Genomic DNA, 26906 nt, shown 5'->3' on the forward strand with positions numbered 1-26906 from the left:
TTGCTGCAAATTTTTTTTGAAATCCATGGATAATTTTTTTCGTATTTATGCATTCTCCATGAATGTATTTTTTTAAGATTTATTTATTTGGGGGGGCCGGTGCTAGGGTGTAGCAGGTAAAGCTGCAGCCTGCAGTGCCAGCAACCCATATGGTTCGAGTCCTGACTGCTCCACTTCTGAGCCAGATCTCTGCTGTGGCATGGGAAGGCAGTGGAAGATGGCCCAAGTGCTTGGGCCCCTGCACCTGCGTGGGAGACCCAGAAGGAGATTCTGGCTCCTGGCTTTGGATCGGCGCAGCTCTGGCCATTGTGGCCAATTGGGCAGTGAACCAGCGGATGGAAGACCTCTCTCTCTCTCTCTCTCTCTGCCTCTCCTCCCTCTGTGTAACTCTCACTTTCAAATAAATAAACAAATCTATAAAAAAAGAAAACCCGTCATATATTTGGGTGTAACATTTAAAGGCTAGAACTCAACTGGATTTAGAGAAAAAACTGAAATATTCAACAAATTACATATTTGAACATCTTAGGTGCCTGATGCTGTCTTGACATGTAGCGGGTATAAGAAATGAGCTAGAAGGGCAAAGTGCCTACTCTTTTGGAATTTACATCCTAGTTGTGAGACAAAAAGTATCTGATCGTGCTAGTGATTGCCAGACTGAGAATTAAGACAGGCTGATGTGCTAGCTGAGAGATAGTAGTGTCCCTGCTTCAGGGACACCTGCTCTGAGGAAGGACCCTGAAACTGAGACCTACATGAGAAATAAGATCCCAAGGGCAGTTCTGCTGAAAGAAAACCACTCTATGAAGATGGGAGGACTGGATCGAGGTTGGCCAGGAAAGATGAGAAGAAGAGAGGGAGAGGCAAGTGTTGAGATCTGAGCAGACAAGCACAAAGCACTCCACACAGGATTTTCTTGGCCTCGGAGAGGAGTTTGGGTTTTATTGTGAATTTCTGAATTTGTTCTTGAGGGATAAGTCCTTGTTTTGCCACTCTTTCTTTTTGGTTTCTTTGTTTTACCCAGGGATGGTTCCTCTCCTAAATGTATTATATTATTTTGTTCTTTGTTAGTTGACATATGACAATATAGCTTTCAATATTGCCACTTAAATTTTGTTATTTTTTTTATGAGTGAATCACACGGTTGCATCTTAAAGGCAGAGCAAATAGCCTTGGCCCCGCCCTGTGGAAGGAGCAGCTGAGACAGTTTAAGAGTTAAAAGAAGCCTTTGGGGTTTGAGATGAGCAGATCTGGAACGAGGCAGTGTGTAGAATTAATTCGTTATGGGGAAGGTTTCAAAGATGAAATAAATACCCGAGGTTTTGGAAGTTCAACATCAAATCAGTCTGAAGTTACTCGGCAAGAGTCTTTCTCAGGAGTTGTGCTACAGTGGTGGCTGTGACCATCCTCAGAGCTTACAGTTTTATAAATGTTTCTGTCTCTCCAAGTTATCCCTGTCCCAAGCAGTAGATTGTCCTTTAACAACATCAATGTAGGATCTTTCGCTGAGAAAAGTCTTGAATTGGTTTTGGCCCTTTTATATGGATTGATGTTGCATTTATCTGACTCCCAGGATGGAGTAACCTTTATCTGTTTAAAGACTGCAGGCTGGTTTACATCCAGTGAGGAACATGGTGACGCTACTCCACACACTGGCCCATCATGGTGATGACGTCAGCTGCTGTGCCTTCTCCTCTTCCCTCCTGGCCACCTGCTCCCTGGACAAAAGCATCCGCCTGTACTCCTTAGGTGACTTCACGGAACTGCCACACTCTCCACTGAAGTTCCACTCCTACGCTGTGCACTGCTGCTGTTTCTCCCCTTCAGGACACGTGTTGGCTTCGTGTTCGACAGATGGGACCACTGTCCTATGGAATACTCAGAACGGACAGACTTTGGCGGTGATGGAACAGCCCAGTGGGAGCCCCGTGCGGGTCTGCCGCTTCTCCCCAGACTCCACTTGTTTGGCGTCAGGCGCAGCTGATGGAACAGTTGTCTTGTGGAATGCGCAGTCGCACAAGTTGCATAGGTATGCATATCTAAGTCCTGTTTGTTTTCCCAAGATAGACCCTCCTAAATAAAGTCAAGAAGGAAAAGAAAACAGCCCAAAATAACTTTGATGACTTTAGGAAGTAGATAGTTTTCCTAAAGCACTGGGAAACCTTTTCATCTGTCTAAAGGTCAAGAAAATGGACAGATGTTTTAAATTTCCAATCTTTTTAAAATAAAGACTGATCTTATTAGACTTTCATTTCTTTCCTTTTTTTAAAACTGTAAGAGTTAGGCAAAGAAAGCAGTCTTTTGAATAAGCTTTGGTAATTTTTGGTTTCATTTTTGTCAGTCACGGCACAACCGTTCTCAGTAATAAAGCAGTGGTGGTATGGCCAGTGACGCCACGCAGTCCTTTCCCGGACTGGGGATACCTGCTGGGTGAGGACCAAGCCCGGAGGACACAACTTACGACTGTGGTGGTGCTGATGAGTTGCTGACGATTTCTTTAAAAACGCACCGGAAAAACTCTTTTGGGAAAAGATACATCAGTTTACTTACCATGTAATGTTTTGTTGCAACTTACCAACATTAAGATCATAGCCATTTATATTGTGGTGAAATACACATAACATGAAATTTACCATTTTAACGTTTTTTAAGTGTATAGTTGAATGGCAGTAAAAACAATTCGTGTTTAAAATGTTGCTAGGTAAAACAACCTCCTGTGCTTCTCCCTCGTTGTCCTCTGGCATCATACAGAGCACAGATCTAGCCTCCCTCAGCTGGCCAGGTGCTCGTTTAAGGTCAGGGCTTTGGGATGAAGAAGTGAAGAGTGTATGTGTTTGTGTGTGTTTTACTGTCTATTTATTTTGAGAGTTCCCGTTCACTGGTTCATTCTCCGTGCCCCCAAAGGCCAGGGCTAGGCCAGGCTGAAGTTAGAAATTTAAGAATTCACACTAGGTCTCCCATGTGTGTGGCAAGAGCTGTCACCTGCTGCCTCCTGGGGTATGCATTAGCAGGAAGCTAGAATTTAGAACAAAGCCAGGACTGTAATTCAGGCTCTTAACAGCCCAAATGCCCGCCCTTCCCTGCAAGATAATTTTAACTTGTTCACAACATTTTCTTTCCATAAAAAATTTATATTTGAATTTGGGTTTAAAGGCATTACTAGTATGTCTGGGTGATTTTAATACAGAAGTTCAAAATACATTTGATTCCAATAGTGTGTTTTTCATTAAAAATGGGTTCATACTATCTTTTAATTTTTTTTATTTTTTAAATTTATTTGACAGAGTTATAGACAGTGAGCAAGAGAGACCGAGAGAAAGGTCTTTCTTCCATTGGTTCACTCTCCAAATGGCCGCTACGGCCAGCGCTGTGCTGATCCAGGTGCTTCTTCCTGGTCTCCCATGTGGGTGCAGGGGCCCAAGCCCTTGGCCATCCTCCACTGCCCTCCCAAGCCACAGCAAAGAGCTGGACTGGAAGAGGAGCAACCGGCACTAGAACCCGGCACCCATATGGGATGCCGGCGCTGCAGGTGGAGGATTAGCCAAGTGAGCCAAGGTGCTGACCTCTCATACTGTCTTTTTAAAAATACATATATGGCTGTAGTTGGTACTGTTGAGGGAGAGGGAGGGGGAGAGGGGGGAGGGGGAGGGGGAGGGAGAGGTTTCATCTGCTGCTTTACTTCCTAGCCACAACAACCAGGGCTGGGCCAAGCTGAAACCAGGGGCCTGGAACTTCATCCGTGTCTCCCATATGGGTGACAGAGGCCCAAGCCCTTGAGCTGTCGTCCTCTGCCTCCCAGTGTGCATCAGGCTGGGACTCTGACATGGGATGTGGGTGTTGCAAGAGGCAGCTTAAACTTCTGCACCACAACACCTGCCTCACTGCTTATGGAGTTTTATAGATTTTAGTGTTTTCATATTGAGTTGCCTATAAGGGAAAATACAGACATAAAGAACTTTGGTGTAGATCTCTGTAATTTAGGCTTAATTGTGTTAGTTCTTCCTTATTTTTGGAAAGCATATGTCCATTGATAGCATATAAGTGATACTTTGTTTCTGTAGGTATCAGCTTCCCTTTCTCTCTAGTTCTGTTATAGCTTTTCTCCTCCTTTGACGGTATCAGGCTGCTGTTATCTACTATGATATATAGTACGGATGTTCCAAAATGAAAATCCCCTTTCTTGCTTTTATTTCAGATGTGGTAGTGTTAAGGATGGCTCCTTGGTGGCCTGTGCGTTTTCTCCTAATGGAAGCTTCTTGGTCACTGGCTCCTCGTGTGGAGATTTAACAGTGTGGGATGATAAAATGAGATGTCTGCATAGTGAAAAAGCGCATGATCTTGGAATTACCTGCTGTGATTTTTCTTCACAGCCAGTTTCTGGTTAGTATTTTTACTCTTTTAAGTACTAGAGATTCCTTTTTGTAATTTTCATGTCTTTTTGTTCTTTTATTCATTTTCATTTCATCATTAGTAAAGTCAGGAGCTCTCAATTCATTCCTTTTAAGGAACCATCTTTCTGTATCTTTTTTAATATAAATCTTTTTTTAATATAAAATCATGAAGAAATATTACATACACTTTAGTATATGTAGTGGATAACTTGATACAACAGATTAGGAGTTCTTGAATATGACAATTTAGAGAACTTTACCCCGTTGGTTTCATTGTGATCTTTAAAATACACTATCTTGATATTTAAATAGAAATGTGAAATTAAAAAATTGGAAACAAGCTATTTTCTATTAACTAGCTTAATCTTCCAAAAGTTAACTTTATAAGTTTTTTGACAACATAATCCTGTTTTAAAATGCTCCTGCATATAGCATCTTGGGCTTAAGCACAATTGGGAAATTGTCTTTGTTTTCATTTTTTGTGTTAGGATGAAAGCTCTGCCTTTGACCTCTCCAGTCTTGTCACCAAACTGTTGCTGTCTATAGCAATATAATGCAAGATACATAGGTAAATTAAATTTTTTCTAGATGAAATTAATTTAAATACATTTTAATCAATATTTTGATAATTGAAAACCAATCGATATTGTTAATGAGATATTTTACCCATTTTTGTGCTAAGTCTTTGAAATCTGATATATATTAGAGCTGTAAGCATATCTGTTTGAACCAGACACATTTCAGGTTTTTGGTAGCTGTGTGTGGCTCAGTCATTGTGTTACTGGGCACCACCGGTCCAGACTTGGACAGGGTTGCCTTGGCATTGCCCCATTTCAGATCTGTCAGCGAATTGTTAAGATGTAATTAAGTTAGATAAAAGCCCAAATCCAAAAAGCAAAGTCTGTAGTACTTTTATATTCTATTTCTCCCTAGTCTCAAATCATTCTTGGCTTTGTGCATTCTCTCTTGCCTTCTTTCATTCCTTGCGTGTTTCTTTTTCCGGGTTTTACATGGCTCCTTTAGATTTTGTCTGAAAAATCACTTCAGTTGAGCCTCCCCAGCTCTCTGCACTAAATCCAGATCGTTTTTTAATAGTCTTTTATTTTCACATTGCATTTTAAAAACAGTATTTAGGGAAATACCACATTCTAAAAGTATAGTTATTTAAATGGATTTATTTTATTTACTTGAAAGGCAGAGTGAAAGGGGGAGACAGAGAAGAAAGAGATTTTCCAACTACTGGTTCAATACCCAAATGACCACAGTGGCTAGGGCTGAATCAGGTGAAAACAGGAGCCTGAATTCCATCACGGTCTCCCACACTGGGGGCAGGGATCCAAGCACTTGGGCCATCTTCCACTGTTTCCCTAGGCATGCTAGAAAGGAGCTGGATTGGAAGTGGAGCAGCTGGGACTCAAACCAGCACTCTGCTATGAGATGTCGGCTTCACAAGCCTGCCTTAACTTGCTGCACCACAACACTGGCCTTTGTTACTTGATTTTCAAGTAGTTATCATAGGAATTATGGCAGTTAGGCTGTGCCTACTTAAAATATTAAGTACATATACTTTGGACTTGTTACTCTTTGATTTGGTGTTCATGTCTGTGAATACCGGGACATTGACTCTTTTGTGACATTTTGCTTAAATTTATGTTCTCATTTGCACCTGAGGATAAAGGATCTCTCCAGTTTTTAACTGATGAAGAAAGCTTGGGTTCGGTTATACTGAAACTTAAATAGTTTTCCTGAGGAAAAGTACATTTCTAATATTATATTTAAATATCAAGCACAGGCATTTTAAGCTCTGTAATTTTCCATTGTCCTAGCTGAATTCTAATTACGTAACATAATTCAGAATTGGAAAGAAACTATTCAGTCAAGAAACAAAAAAAATTGGTTTTCCTAATCAGATTTAATAATTCATGTTTGCTCTAAGCCTTTTATTGAGTATTTAGCTTAAAAAAACTTAGTAGAGTGGATGTTGAATCTGCTAGTTGAGATACTTGTGTCCCATCCACTTGCAAGTCCTTGGGTTAGAGTCCTAACTCCAGCTTCCTTCCAATTCCTTCCTGGGAGGTAGCAGTGATGATTCAAGTAATTGAGTTCCTGTAACCCTCATGGGAGACCCAGACTGAATTCCTTGTTCTAGGCTTAAGCCTCACCCATTGTCAACATTTGGGGAATAAACGAGGCAGATGGGAGCTCCCTGTCACTCTGCCTTTCAAATACATCTTAAAAAAAGAAACAAAAAACTTTTACTGATCACTGGAATTACTTATGTTCATCAAGGGTTCTCTGTGAAGAGTTATACTTTGACTGAAACTGTGCTACAAAAACCAAAATGCTATTGAAATGTGGGACTCTATTACAGAGTTAGAGAAACCTCCAATGAAACAAGCATTACTTTGTTGTATGTTAATAAAACACCTGCTTTCTACAAAGACAGAGTCCATAGAAAAAATTACATACCCAAGTGTATAAATCGGTACATCTGCTAAATATTTTAAAATCTGAGTGCAATCATAAGATGAAAATTAAGCTTCTTAGTTATGCTTTATATGAGTGCTGTGCCCTCTCTGTTGGAACAGCATCTGTGATATCAGGTGGGATGCATATAACATCAAGGTGACAATATCAGTGTTTATATTACTCACAAATAATTAGGAAGTTCACCTACTGGATTTGTAACAATACACTGAAATTGTCTAAGTAAGCAAACTACTAAGTGGATTTTCGAGATGCCAAGTTTAATTGATTACTGTCTTTAAATTATGTAGTATTTCCCACTGAATAGGCTGATTTGTTATTTTGGATTTATGTAGTGCCAGCCTATATCTTCATTAAAGCAAATGGAAAAAATTCCAATTATTATTCTGTTCAAATTATAGACCAAACTTAAAAAAAAATACATCCTAAGAAAGTTAACATTCTGATTATGACTGACTCTTCTAAGTTTTCCCAACAGCGTTAGCCTTAAAGCCCCTAAAATTGCATTGGAAGATGCCCTACTTTAGTATCTAAACACTGAAACCTTGCAGCTTTGAATTTTATTCTTAGTGGAAGGTAAATAAAAGACTTTTTATTGTTGCAACTTTTTAAAAAGAAAGTCTTTAACAAGTGTTTCATTAGGTGGGGTAAGTTAACATGTTTCTTGTGAACATTAAGTGAATCGCATCAACAGATCTCACTATAAGAAATTGAAAGTTTTTGAGTTTATGTTTTATCAGTTATTTTTATTTATTTTAAAATAAATGTACATTTTTAGGTGGAGAGCAGTACCTTCAGTTTTTTCGATTGGCATCATGTGGTCAGGACTGCCTAGTCAAAATTTGGCTTGTTTCTACCCATATCTTAGGTATGTATTCTACTAGTGTGTCTAAACTTTTTATGATCTGGAAAAAACTTGTTTAGTCTTTTTACATAAGGTACTCTGGATGTCTGAAAGTGATTGTAAAAATATATTTTCAGAAACTTCTAATCAAATAATTCATACACATGAATTAAAAATTAGGTGCTCACTGCTGATTCTGACTTCACCCCCATCTCATCACACATATTCCTGTCCTCGAGAGGGAACTGCTTTGCGCTTGATAACGTTTTTAGCTCTTGGTGATTTTCACAGTTTCTGTAAACATTATTTATGCCACTGTCCTTGTATTGATTCACTTAGTTACTGTTTTTTGATATTTGTGGGTCCTTTTCCCATTCAATGTGCTACTCCCTCAGGTGACCCTTTCAGTCAAGAGGCTGTGTTGTTCAGTTTTGAAATACGTTGTTCCTTTATATTATTTCCTTAATAAACTCTTGTCTATTTTCCCTGCTTTTCCTGACTCCCATCAGTTGAGTTGTTGGACCTCTTGAACTGTTCCTTGATGTCTTATATTTTTCCCCTATGTACCTCTTTCAAGTTTTTTTTCTACTTGCAGAAAAATTCTCAGCTTTATCTTAACCCTCTTTAGAATTTTTCACTTCATCACTCACATCGCAAATTTCTAAAAGTACTTTTTTGTTTCCTTTTTATAAGGCCCTTTTAGTTTATGAATGTATGATCATCGCAAAACTCTCAGGATGTCAATTGGGTTTTGTTATTGTTGTTCATTTGTTTTTAAGTTCCCTCTGTTTTCTTTTCTTTCTTTGCTCTTGGGCCCATTTTTCCTTACCCTGATTCTGCTGTTTCATTTTGCTCTTTTCCAATGTCTGGTGATCTGTAGTGTTCTGAGTATATTAAAAACTAGACAGGGCTGGCCTTGTGGCATAGCGGGTAAACTGACACATGTGATACTGGTGTCCCATATAGACACTGATTCATGTCCCAACTGCTCCACTTCCAATCCAGCTTGCTGATAATGGCCTGGGCAAAGCAGTAGAAGATGGCCCAAGTGCTTGGGCCCTGCCACCTGTGTGGGAGACCTGGCTGAAGCCCCTGACTCCTGGCTTAGCCCTGGCCCAGCCTGGGCTGTTGCAACCATCTGGAGCATGAACCAGCAGATAGAAGATCCCTCTCTCTGTAACTCTTTCAAATAATTTTTTTTTTTTTTTAAAGAAAAGAACTAGATAGTCACATGTTTAGAAGGCCTTTGTTGTTACTGGTTCCCTTTTGGATGAAGGAGGTGGGGAGTTGACCCATGCTGGAGAGGAGGGTGAAGAGATGGATGTCTGTGTGGCCCTAGAGCTCCCCATGCTGCAGTCATTATTTTCCTTAGAAAAGCTTTGCCTTTGGATAGCCCCTGTCTTTTGTGGAACATGCTGTGGGTGGGCTTGGGGAGGGATTGGAAATAGGTATTAGCATTCCATGTACCGACTCTGAGTTAACCTTTCTGTTTTCAAGTGTATTATCTGTATCATTCTGATTTTCCTTTTCTCAGTTGTTGATAGTCCTAAGACTGGAAGAGTTTTCTAGGTCAGAGTAACTTTCTGATCCTACCTTTGCCCTATGTGCTGTTATCCCTCCATTACTGCTTTATTGGTTAATCTGCTTCCTGCCCTCCCAAAATTAGTTTCCATTTCTGATTTGCTGTTGATCCACCTCTCATTCTCTTCATCCATCTACCCTTATATCTTTATTAGTACCTTCCTTATTTTTTTTAAATTTTTTTTTATTTTTTAAATTTTTGACAGGCAGAGTGGACAGTGAGAGAGACAGAGAGAAAAGTCTTCCTTTGCCATTGGTTCACCCTCCAATGGCCGCTGCAGCCGGCGTGCTGCAGCTGGCGTATCGCGTTGATCCAAAGGCAGGAGCCAGGTGCTTCCTCCTGGTCTCCCATGCGGGTGCAGGGCCCAAGCACTTGGGCCATCCTCCACTGCCTTCCCGGGCCACAGCAGAGAGCTAAACTGGAAGAGGAGCAACCGGGACAGAATCTGGTGCCACAGCCGGGACTAGAACCCAGGGTGCTGGCACCACAGGTGGAGGATTAGCCAAGTGAGCTGCGGCGCCGCCCAGTACATTGCTTTTTGAGAAGAAATGTAGCTATCCGTTGCCTGTTAGGTTACACTTAGTACTTAATTTAATGTGTGGTTTGCTGGTGAGGATAAGAGTTCCTTTTATCTGGTCTACCCAGGTTCTTCATCATGTTTCTTCCTTTTAAAATTTTAAATAATTTAAAAAAATTTTTAAGGTATACAAGTTTCATGTATTTCATATATACAGATTTAAGAACATAGTGATACTTCTCAATTTAATCTTTCCTGCCCAGCACTCCCACCCTTCTTCCTCTTCCTCCTATTCTCAGAATTTTTACAAAGACATATTTACATAATAGTTATAGTATTAACTTTACACTAAATGAAAGTTCAACAGATAGTCTGAAGGGAAAAAAACCTGTTCTTTAACATCTGAGACAAGGGCTGTAAACAGTCTTCGAATCTCAAAATGTCAATTTCACTTTTAAACATCAACTTTTAGGTATTCTATTAGTTACCACATATCAAGGAAAGCATATAGTATTTGTCTTTTTGAGACTGGCTTATTTCACTAAGTATAATGGTTTCCAGTTGTATCCATTTTGTTGGGAAAGACAAGATTTCATTTTTTTTTTAACCTCTGAGTAGTATTCCACTGTGTGTGTGTGTGTGTGTGTGTGTGTATCATAATTTTTTTCCAGTCATTAGTTGATGTACATCTGGGTTGATTCCATGCCTTAGCTATTGTGAATCGAGCTGCAATGAACGGTACAGATGGCTGGGTCATATGGTAGGTCTGAATTCAGATTTCTGAGGTATCTCCATATCGTTTCCACAATCGCACCAACAGTGGATTAGGGTATCCCTTCCCCTTACTTCCTCACCAGCATTTATTGTTTATTGATTTCTGTATGAGAGCCATTCCACTGGGGTGAGGTAAAACCTCATTGTGGTTTTGATTTTCATTTTCCTGATGGCTAGTGAACCTGAGCTTTTTTTTTTTTTTTTAAAGATTTATTTATTTATTTGAAAGTCAGGGTTACACAGAGAGAAGGAGAGGCAGAGAGACAAAGAGGTCTTCCATCTGCTGGTTCACTCTCCAATTGGCTGCAACGGTTAGAGCTGTGCCGATCCAAAGCTGGGAGCCAAGAACTTCCTCTGGTTTCCCACACAGGTGCAGGGGCCCAGGCACTTGGGCCATCTTGTACTGCTTTCCCAGGCCATAGCAGAGAGCTAGATCAGAAGTGGAGCAGCCGGGACTCGAACCGGCCTCCATATGGGAGGCTGGCACTGCAGGCTCCAGCTTTACCAGCTATGCCATAGCGCTGGCACTCCTGAGCATTTTTTTTTTTTTTTTGACAGAGTGGACAGTGAGAAAGAGAGAGACAGACAGAAAGGTCTTCCTTTACCGTTGGTTCACCCTCCAATGGCCGCTGCGGCCTGCGCACCGCGCTGATCCGAAGCCGGGAGCCAGGTGCTTCTCCTGGTCTCCCATGCGGGTGCAGGGCCCAAGCACTTGGACCATCCTCCACTGCACTCCCGGGCCACAGCAGAGAACTGGCCTGGAAGAGGGGCAACCAGGACAGAATCCGGTACCCTGACCGGGACTAGAACCCGGTATGCCGGCGCCGCAAGGTGGAGGATTAGCCTATTGAGCCGCGGTGCCGGCCACTACTGAGCATTTTTTGAAGTGTCTGTTGTCCATTTGAATTTCCTCTTTGGAACAATGCCTGCTCAAGTCCTTTGCCCATTTCTTAACTGGATTGTTGATTTTGTTGAGTTTCTCAAGCTCTTTATAGATTCTGGATATTAATCCTTTATCAGTTGCATAGTTTCTCCCATTCTGTCTATTGCCTCTCACTTTGCTGAATGTTTCTTTGGCAGTGCTGAAGCTTCTCAGCTTAATATATTTCCGTTTGCCAATTTTGGCTTTGATTACCTATGCCTCTGGGGTCTTTTCCAAAAAGTCTTTGCCTATGCCAATTTCCTGTAGAATTTCCCAGATGTTCTCAAGTAATTTGATGGTATTGGCTTGTAGATTTAGGATCTTGATCCATTTTGAATGGATTTTGATGTAAAGTGTAAGGTAGGGGTCTTGTTACATACTTCTGAATGTAGAGATCCAGCATTTGCCAGTACCATTTGTCGAAGAGATTCTCCAGGTTCCAGGGGTTGATTTTAGCTTCTTTGTCAAATGTAAGTTAGTTTCTATTCTGTTCCATTGCTCTACACATCTATTTTTTTTTTTTTTTTTTTTTTGCCTGTACTGGGCTGTTTGGATTATAACTATCCTGTAATGTGTCTTAAAATCTGGTATTCTGATGCCTCCAGCTTTGCTTTTGTTGTACAAGCTTGGTTTAGCTATTTGGGATCTTTGTGTTTTCATATACATTTTAGCATTGTTTCTTGATCTGAGAAGAATGCATTGGTATTTTGATTTGGATTGCACTTAATCTGTAAATTGCTTTGGATGGTATGGACATTTTGATTATATTGATTCATTCCACAAACATGGAAGATTTTTCCATATTGACATTTCTCAAAAAAGGAAATCCAAATGGGAAACAGACACATGAAAAATGCTCAAGATCACTAGCCTTCAGGGCGATGCAAATCAAAACCACAATGTTTCACCTCACTCCAGTTAGAATGGCTTTCATACAGAAATCAACAAACAACAAATGCTGGCGAGGATGTGGGTAAAAGGTACCCTAAGCCACTGTTGGTGGGAATGCAAACTGGTAAAGCCACTATGGAAGACAGTATGGAGATACCTCAGAAATCTGAATATAGCCCTACCATGTGACCCACCCATCCCACTCCTTGGAATTTACCCAAAGGAAATTAAATCAGCAAATAAAAGAGACATCTGCATCTCTGTTTATTGCAGCTCAATTCACAATAGCTAAGACATGGAATCAACCTACATGCCCATCAACGGAAGACTGGATAAAGAAACTGTGGGATATGTACTCTACGGAATACTACACAGCAGTTAAAAAAAATCTGTTCATTTATAGCTAAATGGATAAATCTGGAAAATATCATACTTAGTGAAATAAGCCAGTCTCAAAGGGACAAATATCATATGTTCTCCCTGATCTGTGACAACTAACAGAGCACCTAAAAGGAAACCTGTAGAAGTGAAACAGACACTAGGAGAAGCAGTTACTTGAACAGCCCTTGTCTTGACTGTGCAGGAACACTTTATTATTTCACTTTATTTCTTTATTTTTTTTTTCTTCTCTACTTAATACCATTGGCTAAACTCCTTACTTAACATAGAATTAATCATAGATGCTTTAAGTCAATTGAAAATAGATCCCAGTTAAAAATAAGAATGGGAATGAGAGAGGGAGGAGCTGTACAGATCAGCACACATTCTCACAGACCTACCCTTCAGGGGTGAACTTGCCATGGGACTCCAAATCCCATTTAGCTGGGTGGCACTAATCCCATCTTACATGAAAAAGTGATCATATTAAGTATGGAATTGATCATATACGTTGAGATCATGAGTCAAAGGGATCGCATAAATAAGACCAAGTGCTTGGTAATAACAATAGATAGAATTACAAAGGAAAATGCCAAAAATTAACAACTGAAGAATCTCTAGGACATATTGCAAACACATGGAGACATGTTCCTGTATGAACAGTGGATTGCAGGAGAAATCAAAAGAGAAATTTCTGGAAACAAAGATTACAAGAAATCAAAATTTGTGGATACAGCAAAAGCAGTGTTAAGAGGAATGTTTATAACAATTAGTGTCTACATCAAGAAACTGGAAAGTCACCAAATAAATGAACTATCTTTGTGGTTAGAAAAGATACATGGTTGGTTTGTGATTATTTTTTTGAATTTGCTGAAACTTTTTTTTTTGGCCTTCTGCTTCTTTTAAGCAGAAGTGAAATCCTGGTAAGAAACAATAGCTGCAGTTGTGTGTGTGGATGTCCAGATTAATGGTTTGAAAAAAAGCAGTTCATTCGTTGTCTGAAAAACATTTTTTAAATGTTTTTTTAAAAAAAGTATACGATAGTTTATAAATGTTCAGTTTAGGGGTCCGGCGCCATGGCTCACTTGGGTAATCCTCCACCTGTGGCACCAGCATCCCATATGGGCATTGGGTTCTAGTCCTGGCTGCTGCTCTTCAAGTCCAGCTCTCTGCTGTGGCCCGGGAAGGCAGTGGAGGATGGCCCAAGTGCTTGGGCACTGCACCCGCATGGGAGACCAAGAGGAAGCGCCTGGTTCCTGGCTTCGGATGGCACAGTGCACCAGCCGTAGTGGCCATTTGGAGGGTGAATCAACGGAAGAAAGACCTTTCTATCTCTCTCTCTCACTAACTCTTCCTGTCAAATAAAAAAAAAAATGTTTAAAGCCTTTTTATAAAGCATTTTTCTTATACCTGATACTTTGACTTCCTTGTTTGTAGGGAGGAATAGTCAGACATTGGGTCATATACTGGGAACATAACCTATATTTATAGTCATGTTGCGTATTTTATTTGGTTTATAGCTTTGTATTTTTGCTTGATTTCATTATTAGAATGAAAATCTTTTGCAGTTCATTTAGACTTTCTAGCACTTAGCATAGTGGCTTTAGTGTTCATATTTGCTCTTTCAGATAACAAGTTTTTTTTTTTTTTTTTCTATTTTGAACCTTCACCTGCTCTGATGACCTTTTTGCTGTCTTTATTATGAGCCATTTCATAGAAGGCTTTATTTTGTGCCTACAGAGTTATAGATTTCACTTATTTCCTTGCCACCCTCAGGCTAACTTTGTAACAATTATTTTTATAGGTGGTTGCCAATATATATATTGAATTCCCTTTATTTACCTTTAAAATAGTAGTGATATTTATTTTCAGTAATTCTAGGAAGCATAAGAAGGATTTTAGTGTTATCATACTTTATCAGAGTGTTATGAAGATTTATTGGAATTATAAGATATGTAAATTACCCTTGATTGTTTATTTACAGAAGAAGAAAATGTTTTGCTAGTGCCAGATTTTAAAAAATTAAAGCATTCACTATTTTAGTCTTTGCAGTCAATTATTTTCTTTCCATCAGGCCCTAAAATTGTTTGTGATATTGTTTAAAATTAATTTTGTAGTATAAAATTACCCCCTCCCTAGCCTTTGCTAAGCACACTGTTTCTTCCATCCATTACTGAGTTCTTGAAACCACTGAAGAGACAGTATTCCAGTTAATTCCTTGTATGTATAGATACCAGAGCATGCAGATTTTTAATTTTTGTGTTCTTTAGCCACTCAAAGATTATTGAGCAAATAAGTGAAGTCATGTTGGGTTAAAAATAAATTTTGTATGTGACCAGCTTACTAATTTCTCTCAACTTGCTATTTGTAGGTTTTGAACTAAAATATAAAAGCACACTGAGTGGGCACTGTGCTCCTGCTCTGGCTTGTGCTTTTTCCCACGATGGGCAGATGCTAGTCTCGGGGTAAGTTATTTAATTTTCTTAAACCGTTTTGACATGAAATAGAGCAGACATTCAGAAAAGCTCCTAAGAGAAAGCGCTTGATGAATTATAATTCTAGCAGTGCAAAGCACTACTCAGGGCAAGAAGGAGAATATTGCTGCTTCTGTGTCTGAAACCGTTACTTTGCAAGTGCCTCTTTTTGGTGACACTTCAGATCATATGCGGTGCTGCTTTTTGAAATTTTAAACTGATTTCAAATAAACCATATTGTATGAATTATTTTGTGTCTGGCTTTCTTTACCCAACATTATGAGTGTACTTGTGAAATTCACTTATGTGTTTCCAAGTGATTGAATAATTAATATTCCTATGGCAATGTTCTTTTTTTTTTTTTTTAAGATTTATTTATTTATTTGCAAGTCAGAATTACACAGAGAGGAGAGAGGCAGAGACAGAGAGAAAGGTCTTCCATTTTATGGTTCACTCCCCAATTGGCCACAATGGCTGGAGCTGTGCCTGTCCGAAGCCAGGAGCCGCCAGGAGCTTCCTCCGGGTTTCCAATGCGGGTGCAGGGGCCCAGGGACTTGGGTCATCTTGTTCTGCTTTCCCAGGCCATAGCAGAGAGCTGGATTGGAAGTGGAGCAGCTGGGACTAGAACCGGTGCCCATATGGGATGCCGGCCCTTCAGGCCAGGGCGTTAACCTGCTGTGCCACAGTGCCAGCCCCCAGCAATGTTCTTTCTTGTCCTAACCTATACTTGGTATTGCAGCCTTTTTTTTTTTTTTTTTGGACAGGCAGAGTGGACAGTGAGAGACAGAAAGGTGTTCATTTGCCATTGGTTCACCCTCCAGTGGCTGTCACGGCTGGCGCGCTGCGCTGATCCGAAGGCAGGAGCCAGGTGCTTCTCCTGGTCTCCCATGGGGTGCAGGGCCCAAGCACTTGGGCCATCCTTCACTGCACTCCCTGGCCACAGCAGAGAGCTAGCCTGGAAGAGGGGCAACCGGGACTAGAACCCGGTGTGCTGGTGCGCAAGGCGGAGGATTAGCCTATTGAGCCATGGCGCCGGCCGGTATTGCAGGCCTTTTAATTGTCAGTTATTCTAACAGATGTCTGTTGTTACTGTACTATGCTTCTAATTTGCTTTCTCCAAGGCAATGAGCTTGAAACCTTTATTAGCCATATGTATATCCTCTGATGACATGCCTGTTTGGTCTGTTGCTCATTTTTCCTTTGGGTTATCTTTTTCCTATCGATTTGTTTTTGTTGATGTGTGTGTGTTTATGTGAGCCCTTTCTTTGTTGGTTATGTATGTTTCAAGTATCTTACCAGCCTCTGGAGTTACTTTTGCATGGTTGGTAATTTTAGTGTAGTCAGTTTCTTTATGTTCTCTTTCTCCAGAGCAATGCAGTGGTGTGAAAACCAAGCAACACCCTAAACGACTCAGGCCTGTAAGGGCTTTACAGGGTTCTCCAGCAGTAAATGCCTTGGATGTATATGGTGTGAATAGAAACTGCTAGGGGTTTCCTGTTGACTTTTCCCACTGAACAAAGTTTCTCTCTCAGGGTTGGTGTGGAGAGATGGATTGACAGCTGCTATGTACTTAGTTTCCTTTTTTTTTTTTTTATGGTGAAAAAACATATATTTAGAATTAGCCAGCTGGACTCCGTTCAGATGATCCCAATTTTGTTGGCAACGTCCAGAGCATCATAGTCAGGAGCCAGCCGCACATACGCCTTCTTCTCGCCGTCAGGTCTGATCAGGGTGTTGACTTTGGCCACGTCCATGTCATAGAGTTTCTTCACAGCTTGTTTGATCTGGTGCTTTTTGGCCTTGACATCCACAATGAACACCAGTGTGTTGTTGTCTTCTATCTTCTTCATGGCCGACTCCGTGGTCAGGGGGAACTTGATGATGGCATAGTGGTCAAGCTTGTTTCTCCTGGGGGCGCTCTTCTGAGGGTATTTGGGCTGCCGTCGGAGGCGTAGTGTCTTGGGCCGCCGGAAGGTGGGGGATGTGTGGATCTTCTTGTGGCTGTGGACGCCTTTCAGCACTGCCTTCTTGGCCTTCAAGGCCTTCACTTTGGCTTCGACTTTAGGAGGGGCAGGAGCTTCCTTCTTCGTCTTCGGCGCCATCTTGGTGAAAAGGCTTAGTTTCCTTTTAAGGCCATTATGTATCTCTGCTGTGCAGTGTTTAGTCCGGTGCTTGCTTTCTAGCCTCACACCCCATAGGTAGTCTTCCATTCCGTGCTGCCTGAGACTGGGAGGGTGGTAATAGAGGAGGCAGTCTCTCCACCACTTGGCTAACCCAGTTTCGGAGGCTCAGTGGGTGGGTGCTAGCCTGGGGAAGGGTCTGGGCTCTGCCTGGCAGTAGATTTCACTGTGGCAGGCATGGTACTGGGCTGGCACTAAGGCATAGAGTGAGTTCTATCCCAAGGGCCACATTGTGCTGCTTGAAATTGAGGCAGCAGGTGGGCAACTCTTCACTTCCCATCTTTTTTGATGTGTCTTGTCTTGCTGTATACTAAACCTGGGCACTGTGGTGTCTTACCTGGCTTCCCCACTTCTTCCTCAGATGTATTGGTGTGTGATTAGCTCTTCAAATGGGTGTGTTTGTGAGAAGATGATTGGTGGAGGACTTCCTGAACCTTTAAATTATCTTATTTTAAAATTTTTGTATACAGAATTCTTATACCTTTATCTTCTGTGCCTTCCTGAACTGGCTAATAACTACTAGTATAGTGTAAACAATGATGTAAGGTGTCTTTGCCTCGTTCTTCCTTGGTAAGGGGGAAGTTTTCATTATTAAATATGACTTTTGTAGGCCTCAGGGAATTAAGTGTTGTTAGTTCTTTTTTTTTCTAGTGTTGGATTTCATCAGATGATTTTTCTTCCTCTGTCTTTTGAAATGACCACATAATTTTTCTGTGGGTGAATTACAGTGGTTTTCAGATGTTAAACCAACCTTGCTTTGTTGGGACAAATACAACTTAGGACTTTTTTTTTAATTGCTGTGGAGAAATTGGTCTCATTTTCATTGTTCCTTTGCATGTGTTTAATTGTTCCTTTGAGTATATTTTTTCTCTGGCTTTACTTTTAAAATTTCTCTGTGGTTTTCTACAAGTTCACGTCAGTGCATCTTTACTCAGTCCGAGCTTTTCTATCTGCTGAGTGATATGTCATCAGCTTTGGGAAATGCTAACTCATTTTTTCTTTAGATATCACCTGTGTCTTTCTTTTTTTCTCTGATTCTAGAACTTTAATTAAACATAAAGTGTACTTTCTCGTTGTAAACCTGATGTGTCTAATCCTCTCATGTTTTTCTTTGTTTCTCTTTTCTTCTGTTTCCTGTGTTTCCTTCTGAATTGTTTACTATTTCTTGCCTCAGCTAATGTGATGCTAAACTGGTCACTGGAGTTCTTAATTTTGCTTATTTTATTTTTTGACTCTAGAATTTGTATTTGGCTGTCTTTTTTAAGTCCACTCTCACTTTTTGTGATTTTTAGTTTTCTATTGAAATTTTTAACCTTGGCTTTTATTGTTCAAAGCCTTAATTTATGAAGTCATCGGTTTGGAACACAGTAGCATTATTTGATTACTTTCTACTCTCCTTTCGAATACTTTCATGTACTTTATCTCCCCTCGCTTTCCTGCCTCATCCAGCAGGCAGTAGCATTCCAGTCCATGTTCACGGTTCTTCACAGAAGGCATTCGGATGTGGGATGCGGGCATCTTTAGTGGCATCTTAACTACTACGGCAAATGCCTACTCCTATATATTTTTTATGTAATCCAAAGCATCAAAGAATTGTATAGCATCATTTTACCTCTTTATTATTGCTGATCTTTCTGAATGGACCTTTTACCATTGGCCTGTACTGATGGACATTACAAAACAGCTCTTTTGAGACTCACTGTGTTCATTCAGGAAGAATTGTTGAGGACTTCGTTTCTGTTTCAGAAATCCTCACTGTAAAGAACTTGGTAGAAGAAGTTCTGTTAGCTGTCAGTCTAGGGAATGGGTGTCTTTTTTCCAAGCGCTGGATTGTGTTTCTGTCATAAATTGTGTAACTGGTTATATTTCTATTTTTGCATTGCTGTGGAGGAAGCTCAGAAGTAACCTTGCAGCCCTCCTTAGCCAAGTAGATTGGATCTTACATGTATTTCGTACACTCATCTTTACCTTCATTGCTCTCCCTAATTTCATCCTTGTGTGCCTTTCTTCTGTAGTTTCCTCACATAATATTTATCTTGTTTTTGTCATGGCTTGTAAGAGACTGCAGATCTTTTCTGCGTGAGAAGAAACAAATGCATTGAAAATGAAAATATTGGCCGGCGCCGTGGCGCACTAGGCTAATCCTCCACCTGCGGCGCCAGCACCCCGGGTTCTAGTCCCGGTTGGGGCACCGGTCCTGTCCTGGTTGCTCCTCTTCCAGTCCAGCTCTCTGCTGTGGCCCCGGAGTGCAGTGGAGGATGACCCAGGTGCTTGGGCCCTGCACCCGCATGGGAGACCAGGAGGAAGTACCTGGCTCCTGGCTTCAGATTGGCGCAGCGCGCCGGCCACAACACACCGACTGGAGTGGCCACTGGAGGGTGAACCAATGGAAAAGGAAGATCTTTCTCTCTCTCTCTCTCACTGTCTAACCCTGCCTGTCAAAAAAAAAAAAAAAAAAAAAAAAAAAAAAAAAGAAAGAAAAAGAAAATATTGATGTATAAAATAAATCTTCAACTTTAGGAGCATACTTGACTTGAAGAACTAATTGTTGGTAGCATCATTTGATGACTTTTGTGGTCACTGTGCAAAGTTAGTTTGGAACAAACTGCTTTAGGTGCTGATGTATGTTGCTGTACAGCATCTTGACAGTGTAATGGATCTGCTTTGAGTCTTTTTGTATGCTCTTCCATGTCATACATGTAATTTCATGTGCTACTGATCTTGTCCAGTAGCTGTCTAGATAATAACTATTGTATTTTCTTTTGTGTTCTTGCATGAGCACAGTTGCGGTTTTTGAGAACTACAAAACCTTAGGGATAGCGTATCCGAGGCTTGAATACTAGTACCTGCCGCATAACGAAAAGTCCAGTGCGGGACAGATTGTGCTGGAATGTGTGTACTGAAAAGTTGGAGGAAGATTTATAGCGTGCAAACAGTTTACAACCAGGGACATCAAACAGTTGGAATTTTTTTTTTTTTTTTTTTTTTTTTTTTTTTTTTTTTTTGACAGGCAGAGTGGACAGTGAGAGAGAGAGACAGAGAGAAAGGTCTTCCTTTGCCGTTGGTTCACCCTCCAATGGCCGCCGCGGCCGGCGCACCTCGCTGATCCGATGGCAGGAGCCAGGAGCCAGGTGCTTTTCCTGGTCTCCCATGGGGTGCAGGGCCCAAGCACCTGGGCCATCCTCCACTGCACTCCCTGGCCACAGCAGAGGGCTGGCCTGGAAGAGGGGCAACCGGGACAGAATCCGGCGCCCCGACCGGGACTAGAACCCGGTGTGCCGGCGCCGCTAGGTGGAGGATTAGCCTAGTGAGCCGCGGCGCCGGCCCGGAATTTTTGTTTATTGTTGATTCTGTGTCAAATTAGGGAGTATGTTCAGGCTTTTCTGTTTTCATAGTTCAGAGGTTTTTTGAGTCTGCTCTTGAGTCAACATTTTAGGTGAGAGGCAATAGGAGGTGAGTTTAAAATCCTTTTTATCTCTGATAGTCTGTGGGTCTCTGGATTCTTTTTGCTTAAATTTGTAAGACTTCTAATAGTTTCTGATAGACTTCTGATAGTTGGGCCTTTTACTTCTCCGTTCATTTCTGTATCTCATCTGCAAGTGAATCTGTCCCACTGCCTTCACCTGCTATCTACTTGCTACTTGTGAAATTGAATTCCTTGGATAGACACTCGAGGTGCTTTATCCTTTCAAATATCCTGTCTGCATTTTCAGCCTAACTGCTTGCTGTTCCCATCTGTGGACTTCTGCATGTTACTCTATTTTCTGTGTTCCCTGTTCAGTACTCATAAAGATTACTAATGGTGATCCTGCTTCTCAAGAGATATGTCACAAATGATTTAGTTTTAATTGCATCTGGTGGTGGTCTCAGAAGGTGGAATTTCCTGTTAGTTTTGTTGTTGTTTTGACACCAGTGAGGATTGTATTCAAGATACAGTGTAATGGGAACCAGATGGAAGGACCATTTTCTAAATAAAATTAGCATGACTGAGTTCTAGCTGTTTCCAAATGAAATTTTGGCTATTAATATGTTTAGAAGGGCCAGGCTCAAGTAATCAAGTAACCAAAAGCCAGTTTACTCTATAACCGGTTCACTTATTTTTTTAGAGTGTATTAGTTTCAGTTGGCTGGTTTTCCTTTTGTCATCATAAAATAATTTTTAAAGAAATGTTGTGTTCCTTTATTTTAATCTTACTTGAAAGGCAGAGAGAGAGATTGAGATTAAGGTGTCAAGAGAGATTTTCCATCTGTTGGTTCACTCTCCAAATACCTGTAATAGTCAGGGCTGGGGCAGGCCAAAGCCAGGAGCACCATCCTGCATGTGGATGACAGGGACCCAAGTACTTGGACCATCTGCTGCTTTTCCAAGCACATTAGCAGGAAGTTGAATCGGAAGTGGAGTAGCCAAGACTCAAACCTGCACTCCAGTATGAGATGAAGGTGGCACAAACAGCATTTTAAACTGTTGTGCCAGAATGCTTGTCCCTGTCATCATAAATCTTTATTAAAAAAAAAAAGTTGGAAAAGAAAAATCACTCCTGATTCCTAGCCATGTTGCTGTAGCTAGAGACTTGGTTTTCTTATCTTTTATTAAGGTGTTTTCATGCATGGGTAGTTGTTCAAATTGATGTTTCTGTAATGGGATGAGTACCAGGAAGCCCTAGTGTGCTATCTTGCTAGCATCACTCCTTAGTAGTTGTTGTTTTTAAGATGCTCAGAACAAATGGATTTTTCCCCAAGAATTCTAGGTATTCCAGAGATAACAGTTTGTACCTTGAGGAATCTAGGACTGCATAAAGTGCCTATAAATTATGTCTAATGTACATACTCAAGTAATGTTAGCTGCTAATATTGTTTCTGACTGGATTGTCTTTCTATCTTAATTGTGTAACTGGTTATATTTCTATTTTTGCATTGCTGTTGAAGAAGCTCAGAAGCGACTTTGCAGGGCGTCCCCTGCCCCCGCAGCCCTCCTTAGCCAAGTAGATTGGATCTTACGTGTATTTTGTACACTCATCTTAACCTTCATTTCTCTCCCTCGGGTTCATCCTTGTGTTCCTTTCCTCTGTAGTTTCCTCACATAATATTTATCTTGTTTTTGTCACATTTTGTAAGAGACTGCAAATCCTTTCTATATGGGAAGAAACATTAATGCATTGAAAATAAACGGTGATGTATAATTCCTATTTGGAACTGATGACATTGATTTTATAGTTAATATCATGTGATGAACATTGGATGGCCAACTGAGCAAAGAATGGATTTCAAACCTTCTAATAAGTGTGATCAGCTACCTTTTAGTAATAATAAGTACAGATATTATTTAGAAAGTATTAACATTTATATTGTTGATATACAAATACTATTTCCTCACCATGCATTGTATATGAGGGTGGTAAAAAACACTATTATTAATATTAGAGAAAACAATAGAAGTAAATTTGTTTTTTTTAAAACAATTATTTATTTGAAAGAGTAACAGAGAGGTAGAGCTCGAGAGTGAGAGGTCTTCCATTCCACTGGTTTGCTTCCCAAATGACGGTAATGGCCAGAGCTGAGCTAATCTGAAGCCAGGAGCCAGGAGCTTCTTCCAGGTCTCCCACATGGATGCAAGGGCCCAAGGACTTGGGCCATCTTCTGCTTTCCCAGGCCACAGCAGAGAGCTGGATCAGAATAGGGGCAGCCAGAACTAGAACCGGCGCCCATGTAAGATGCCTGCACCGCAGGCGAGAGATTAACCTACTGCACCACGGAGCTGGACCCTGGACTTGTGTCTTAATTAAACATCCTAGATGCCTATTCTATTTATGGCTATGTAGTATAAATAGAATATGCCATTTTAAATAGTTATTTTTTGACTTACGTATCGTATAATTTTGGAGGATGGCCCAGGTGCTTGGGCCCTGCACCCCATGGGAGACCAGGAAAAAGCACCTGGATCCTGGCTCCTGCCATCGGATCAGCGCGGTGCGCCGGCTGCAGCGGCGGCCATTGGAGGGTGAACCAACGGCAAAGGAAGACCTTTCTCTCTCTGTCTCTCTCTCTCACTGTCCACTCTGCCTGTCAAAAAAAAATAAAATAAAATAAAAAAATAAAAGTTTATTACATATAAACTGTAAGAGACTGCTTTCTCGATGTTTGTATGTCACTATTAGCCTTTTCTAAAAATGTTGTAGAAGTGCTAGAAAAATATTAATTATTTAAATGGCATAATTTCTTTTTATAGACCTTTTCACTCATAATTTCCTTTTTTCCTTCCAAAGATCAGTGGATAAGTCTGTCATAGTATATGATACTGTAAGTATTTCAAAATCTTGTGACCTTTGTAAATTATATTTATTAGAATATTCAATTAAATTTATGTAGACATAATAGAAAAATATCTCTACATTTTCATAAATGCTAAAATAATTATGCAGGTATTTGTTCTGAGGCAAGCTTGCTCTTAAATACTTAATTAACAATTTTAAGGTGGGCAGTTTTCTTTTTTAAAGATTTATTTATTTATTTGAAAGGTAAAATTACAGAGAGGCAGAGAGAGAGTCTTCCATCTGTTAGTTCACTCTCCAGATGGCCCTGATAGCTGGAGCTGTGCCGATCCGAAGCCAGGAACCAGGAGCTTCTTCCGGATCTCCCACGTGGGTGCAGTGGACAAAGGACTTGGGCCATCTTTCACTGCTCTCCCAGGCCACAGCAGAGAGCTGGATCAGAAGTGGAGCAGCTGAGACTGGAACTGGTGCTCATATGGGATGTCAATATTGCAGGTGGCAGCTTTTCCTGCTATGACACAGCACCGGCCCCAAGGTGGACAGTTTTTAAATCTGATCATAAAAGATAAAGATTGAAAAAGCACCAGAATCAAGAAAATATATTCAGTCAATTACTAAGTATTCATGAATGTGTACATCAAGGTTTTTAGAGAGTGTACTTGATAGTGGACCACCATTCTCAGAGTTTTGAGATTTAGAGACTAGCATAAGAGTAAATTATCCTGGGACTGGAAAAATGATATTTTTTTGTGGATCCATCTGGGCAAAAAATCAAATTGCCTGAGTATGCAGAAAAGTGAATGTCTGACGTGTAACAGAGATGTGGTATTCTCCAAGATAAATCAGTGTTGAATGGAGCCATGTAATGATTGAGTTCAGTTTGTAGTTATGCCAGCAGTTAGAGAAGTAAATCACCAAAATATAGTAGGGTCCAGCAGATAGGCTACACTATTTTTTTTAACTTTTATTTAATGAATATAAATTTCCAAAGTACAGAATATGGATTACAATGGCTTCCCCCCCATAACGTCCCTCCCACCCGCAACCCTTATCCCCTTATCCACTCCCTCTCCACTTCCATTCACATCAAGATTCATTTTCGATTCTCTTTATATACAGAAGATCAGTTTAGCATACATTAAGTAAAGATTTCAACAGTTTGCTCCCATACAGAAACATAAAGTGAAAAATACTGTTTGAGTACTAGTTATAGCATTAAATCTCAATGTACAGCACACTAAGGACAAAGATCCTACATGAGGAGTAAGTGCACAGTGACTCCTATTGTTGACTTAACAAATTGACACTCTTGTTTATGGCATCAGTAATCACCCTAGGCTCTTGTCATGAGCTGCCAAGGCTATGGAAGCCCCCTGAGTTCACTGACTCTGATCATATTTAGACAAGGCCATGGTCAAAGTGGAAGTTCTCTCCTCCCTTCAGAGAAAGGTACCTCCTTCTTTGATGACCCATTCTTTCCACTGGGATCTCACTCGTGGAGATCTTTCATTTAGGTTTTTTTTTTTTTCCCCCAGTACACTATTTCTTTAAAATACATCCTTAATGGGGCCAGCGCTGTGGATCATTTGGTTAATCCTCCGCCTGCGGCACTGGCATCCCATATGGGTGCTGGTTCTAGTCCCGGTTGCTCCTCTTCCAGTCCAACTCTCTGCTGTGGCCCTGGAGGGCAGTGGAGGATGGCCCAAGGGCTTGGGCCCCTGCACCCGCATGGGAGACCAGAAAGAAGCACCTGGCTCCTGGCTTCGGATTGGTCCAGCGCTGGCAGTGGTGACCATTTGGGGAGTGAACCAATGGAAGGAAGACCTTTCTCTGTCTCTCTCTCTCACTGTCTATAACTCTACCTGTCAAATAAATAAAAAAATAAAAATAAAATACATCCTTAATATTTCTCCTGACCTTTTCATGAGATTTTACATTCACAAAATAGTTACAACACTAAATGTTCTCTGTAAAATATCTCTGGGTCCCAAACATATTTGAATGTTTGATGAAGTATATGTATATATTACATGATGTGTGTTTATGTGTTTTGTAATACATTCTTATATCTATATTTATGTCAGGTATATATAACTATATACCTGAGTGTATTCGAATTCCAAGTGACTGACAGCGCTCACTGGTTTGTAGTGTGTCCAAATCAAATATAGAAAAAATGCAAATTATATTAGATGGTTCAGTTATCATTAGTAAGTTCAAACAGATCAGCAAGAGCCACGGATGGACTGCACTAAAATTTGTAACAGGTATGAGTTACAGTAATGCTGACAATTAAGAAGGTGAAATACTGATAGTACTATAACTAATGCCATTTCCTATTGAATGAAGTTTTGAATTTTTAGTAATAAATATTAGAATAAATTTAGCACATAAAACATTTATGTCAGGTGAGTGTTCATTATAATTGTTACTCTTGCCTGAATAAATATAAACTTTTCTTTGTTGTTTTTCAGAATACTGAGAATATTCTTCACACGTTGACTCAGCACACCAGGTCTGAACTTAACAACCTTGCTGTGTTTTAATTAATTGGCTAATTAAAAAATTAGAAGATATGTAAAAGGTGTTTTTAATAACTAGGTATGTCACAACTTGTGCCTTTGCACCCACTACCCTTTTACTTGCTACTGGTTCAATGGACAAAACAGTGAACATCTGGCAGTTTGACCTGGAAACACTTGGCCAAGGTTAGTAAGTACATCATCTGTCACCCAGCTCAACCGCACTGTCCATTAAAATCAGCAATTCAACAAATCTGACAAGTACTCACATTGCTTTTCTCAATATAAAGAATACATTCCAGTTTAGTACAACTTAAACATTTTAGAGAAGCTAGTGTTAAGGTAGTTGACCCATGTTAAAATTGTTGGTAAATGCTTTGGGTGCATGCTTGTGTATATCACTAGTCGCATGGTGCTGCAGGCTGTTTGTTTATACTTTACACTAGCTTTTTAGATAAATATGTTCTGAGGACAGAAAAGAAATTATAGTTGTATTTTGTTGGTTTTATTTTCTGTCTCATCAAGCAACATTGGTGCTTAATTTTGGAGTTTTATTTTTATCACTGTTGTAGTTAACCAAATAATGGTGCTACTATACAGTTGACAGAGCAAATAGAATGCTTTTGCTGGTATGAGCTTTATGTAATAAAGTTCCAAAAGAGTAGTATTTAATGTA

The 26906-nt window shown here is 40.3% G+C and overlaps 1 protein-coding gene across 4 annotated transcripts in view; it reads left to right on the forward strand.

The window, feature by feature from the left end:
- Positions 1-26906, forward strand: part of WDSUB1 (WD repeat, sterile alpha motif and U-box domain containing 1) — a 59181-nt gene that overhangs the window by 1775 nt on the left and 30500 nt on the right. For 2 of the 4 annotated variants that reach the window (XM_051849524.2, XM_051849525.2), the window contains exons 2-8: positions 1601-2029; positions 4196-4380; positions 7657-7746; positions 15158-15251; positions 23703-23736; positions 26183-26223; positions 26310-26416. In XM_051849524.2, the coding sequence (XP_051705484.1) occupies positions 1632-2029; positions 4196-4380; positions 7657-7746; positions 15158-15251; positions 23703-23736; positions 26183-26223; positions 26310-26416 (949 nt within the window). In that variant the 5' untranslated portion in view covers positions 1601-1631. The remainder of the gene's footprint in view (positions 1-1600; positions 2030-4195; positions 4381-7656; positions 7747-15157; positions 15252-23702; positions 23737-26182; positions 26224-26309; positions 26417-26906) is intronic. The other 2 variants (XM_070070826.1, XM_070070827.1) reach the window with 1 other exon arrangement.

This window comes from Oryctolagus cuniculus, chromosome 3 (genome assembly GCF_964237555.1).
Source record: "Oryctolagus cuniculus chromosome 3, mOryCun1.1, whole genome shotgun sequence".
NCBI lineage: Eukaryota > Metazoa > Chordata > Mammalia > Lagomorpha > Leporidae > Oryctolagus > Oryctolagus cuniculus.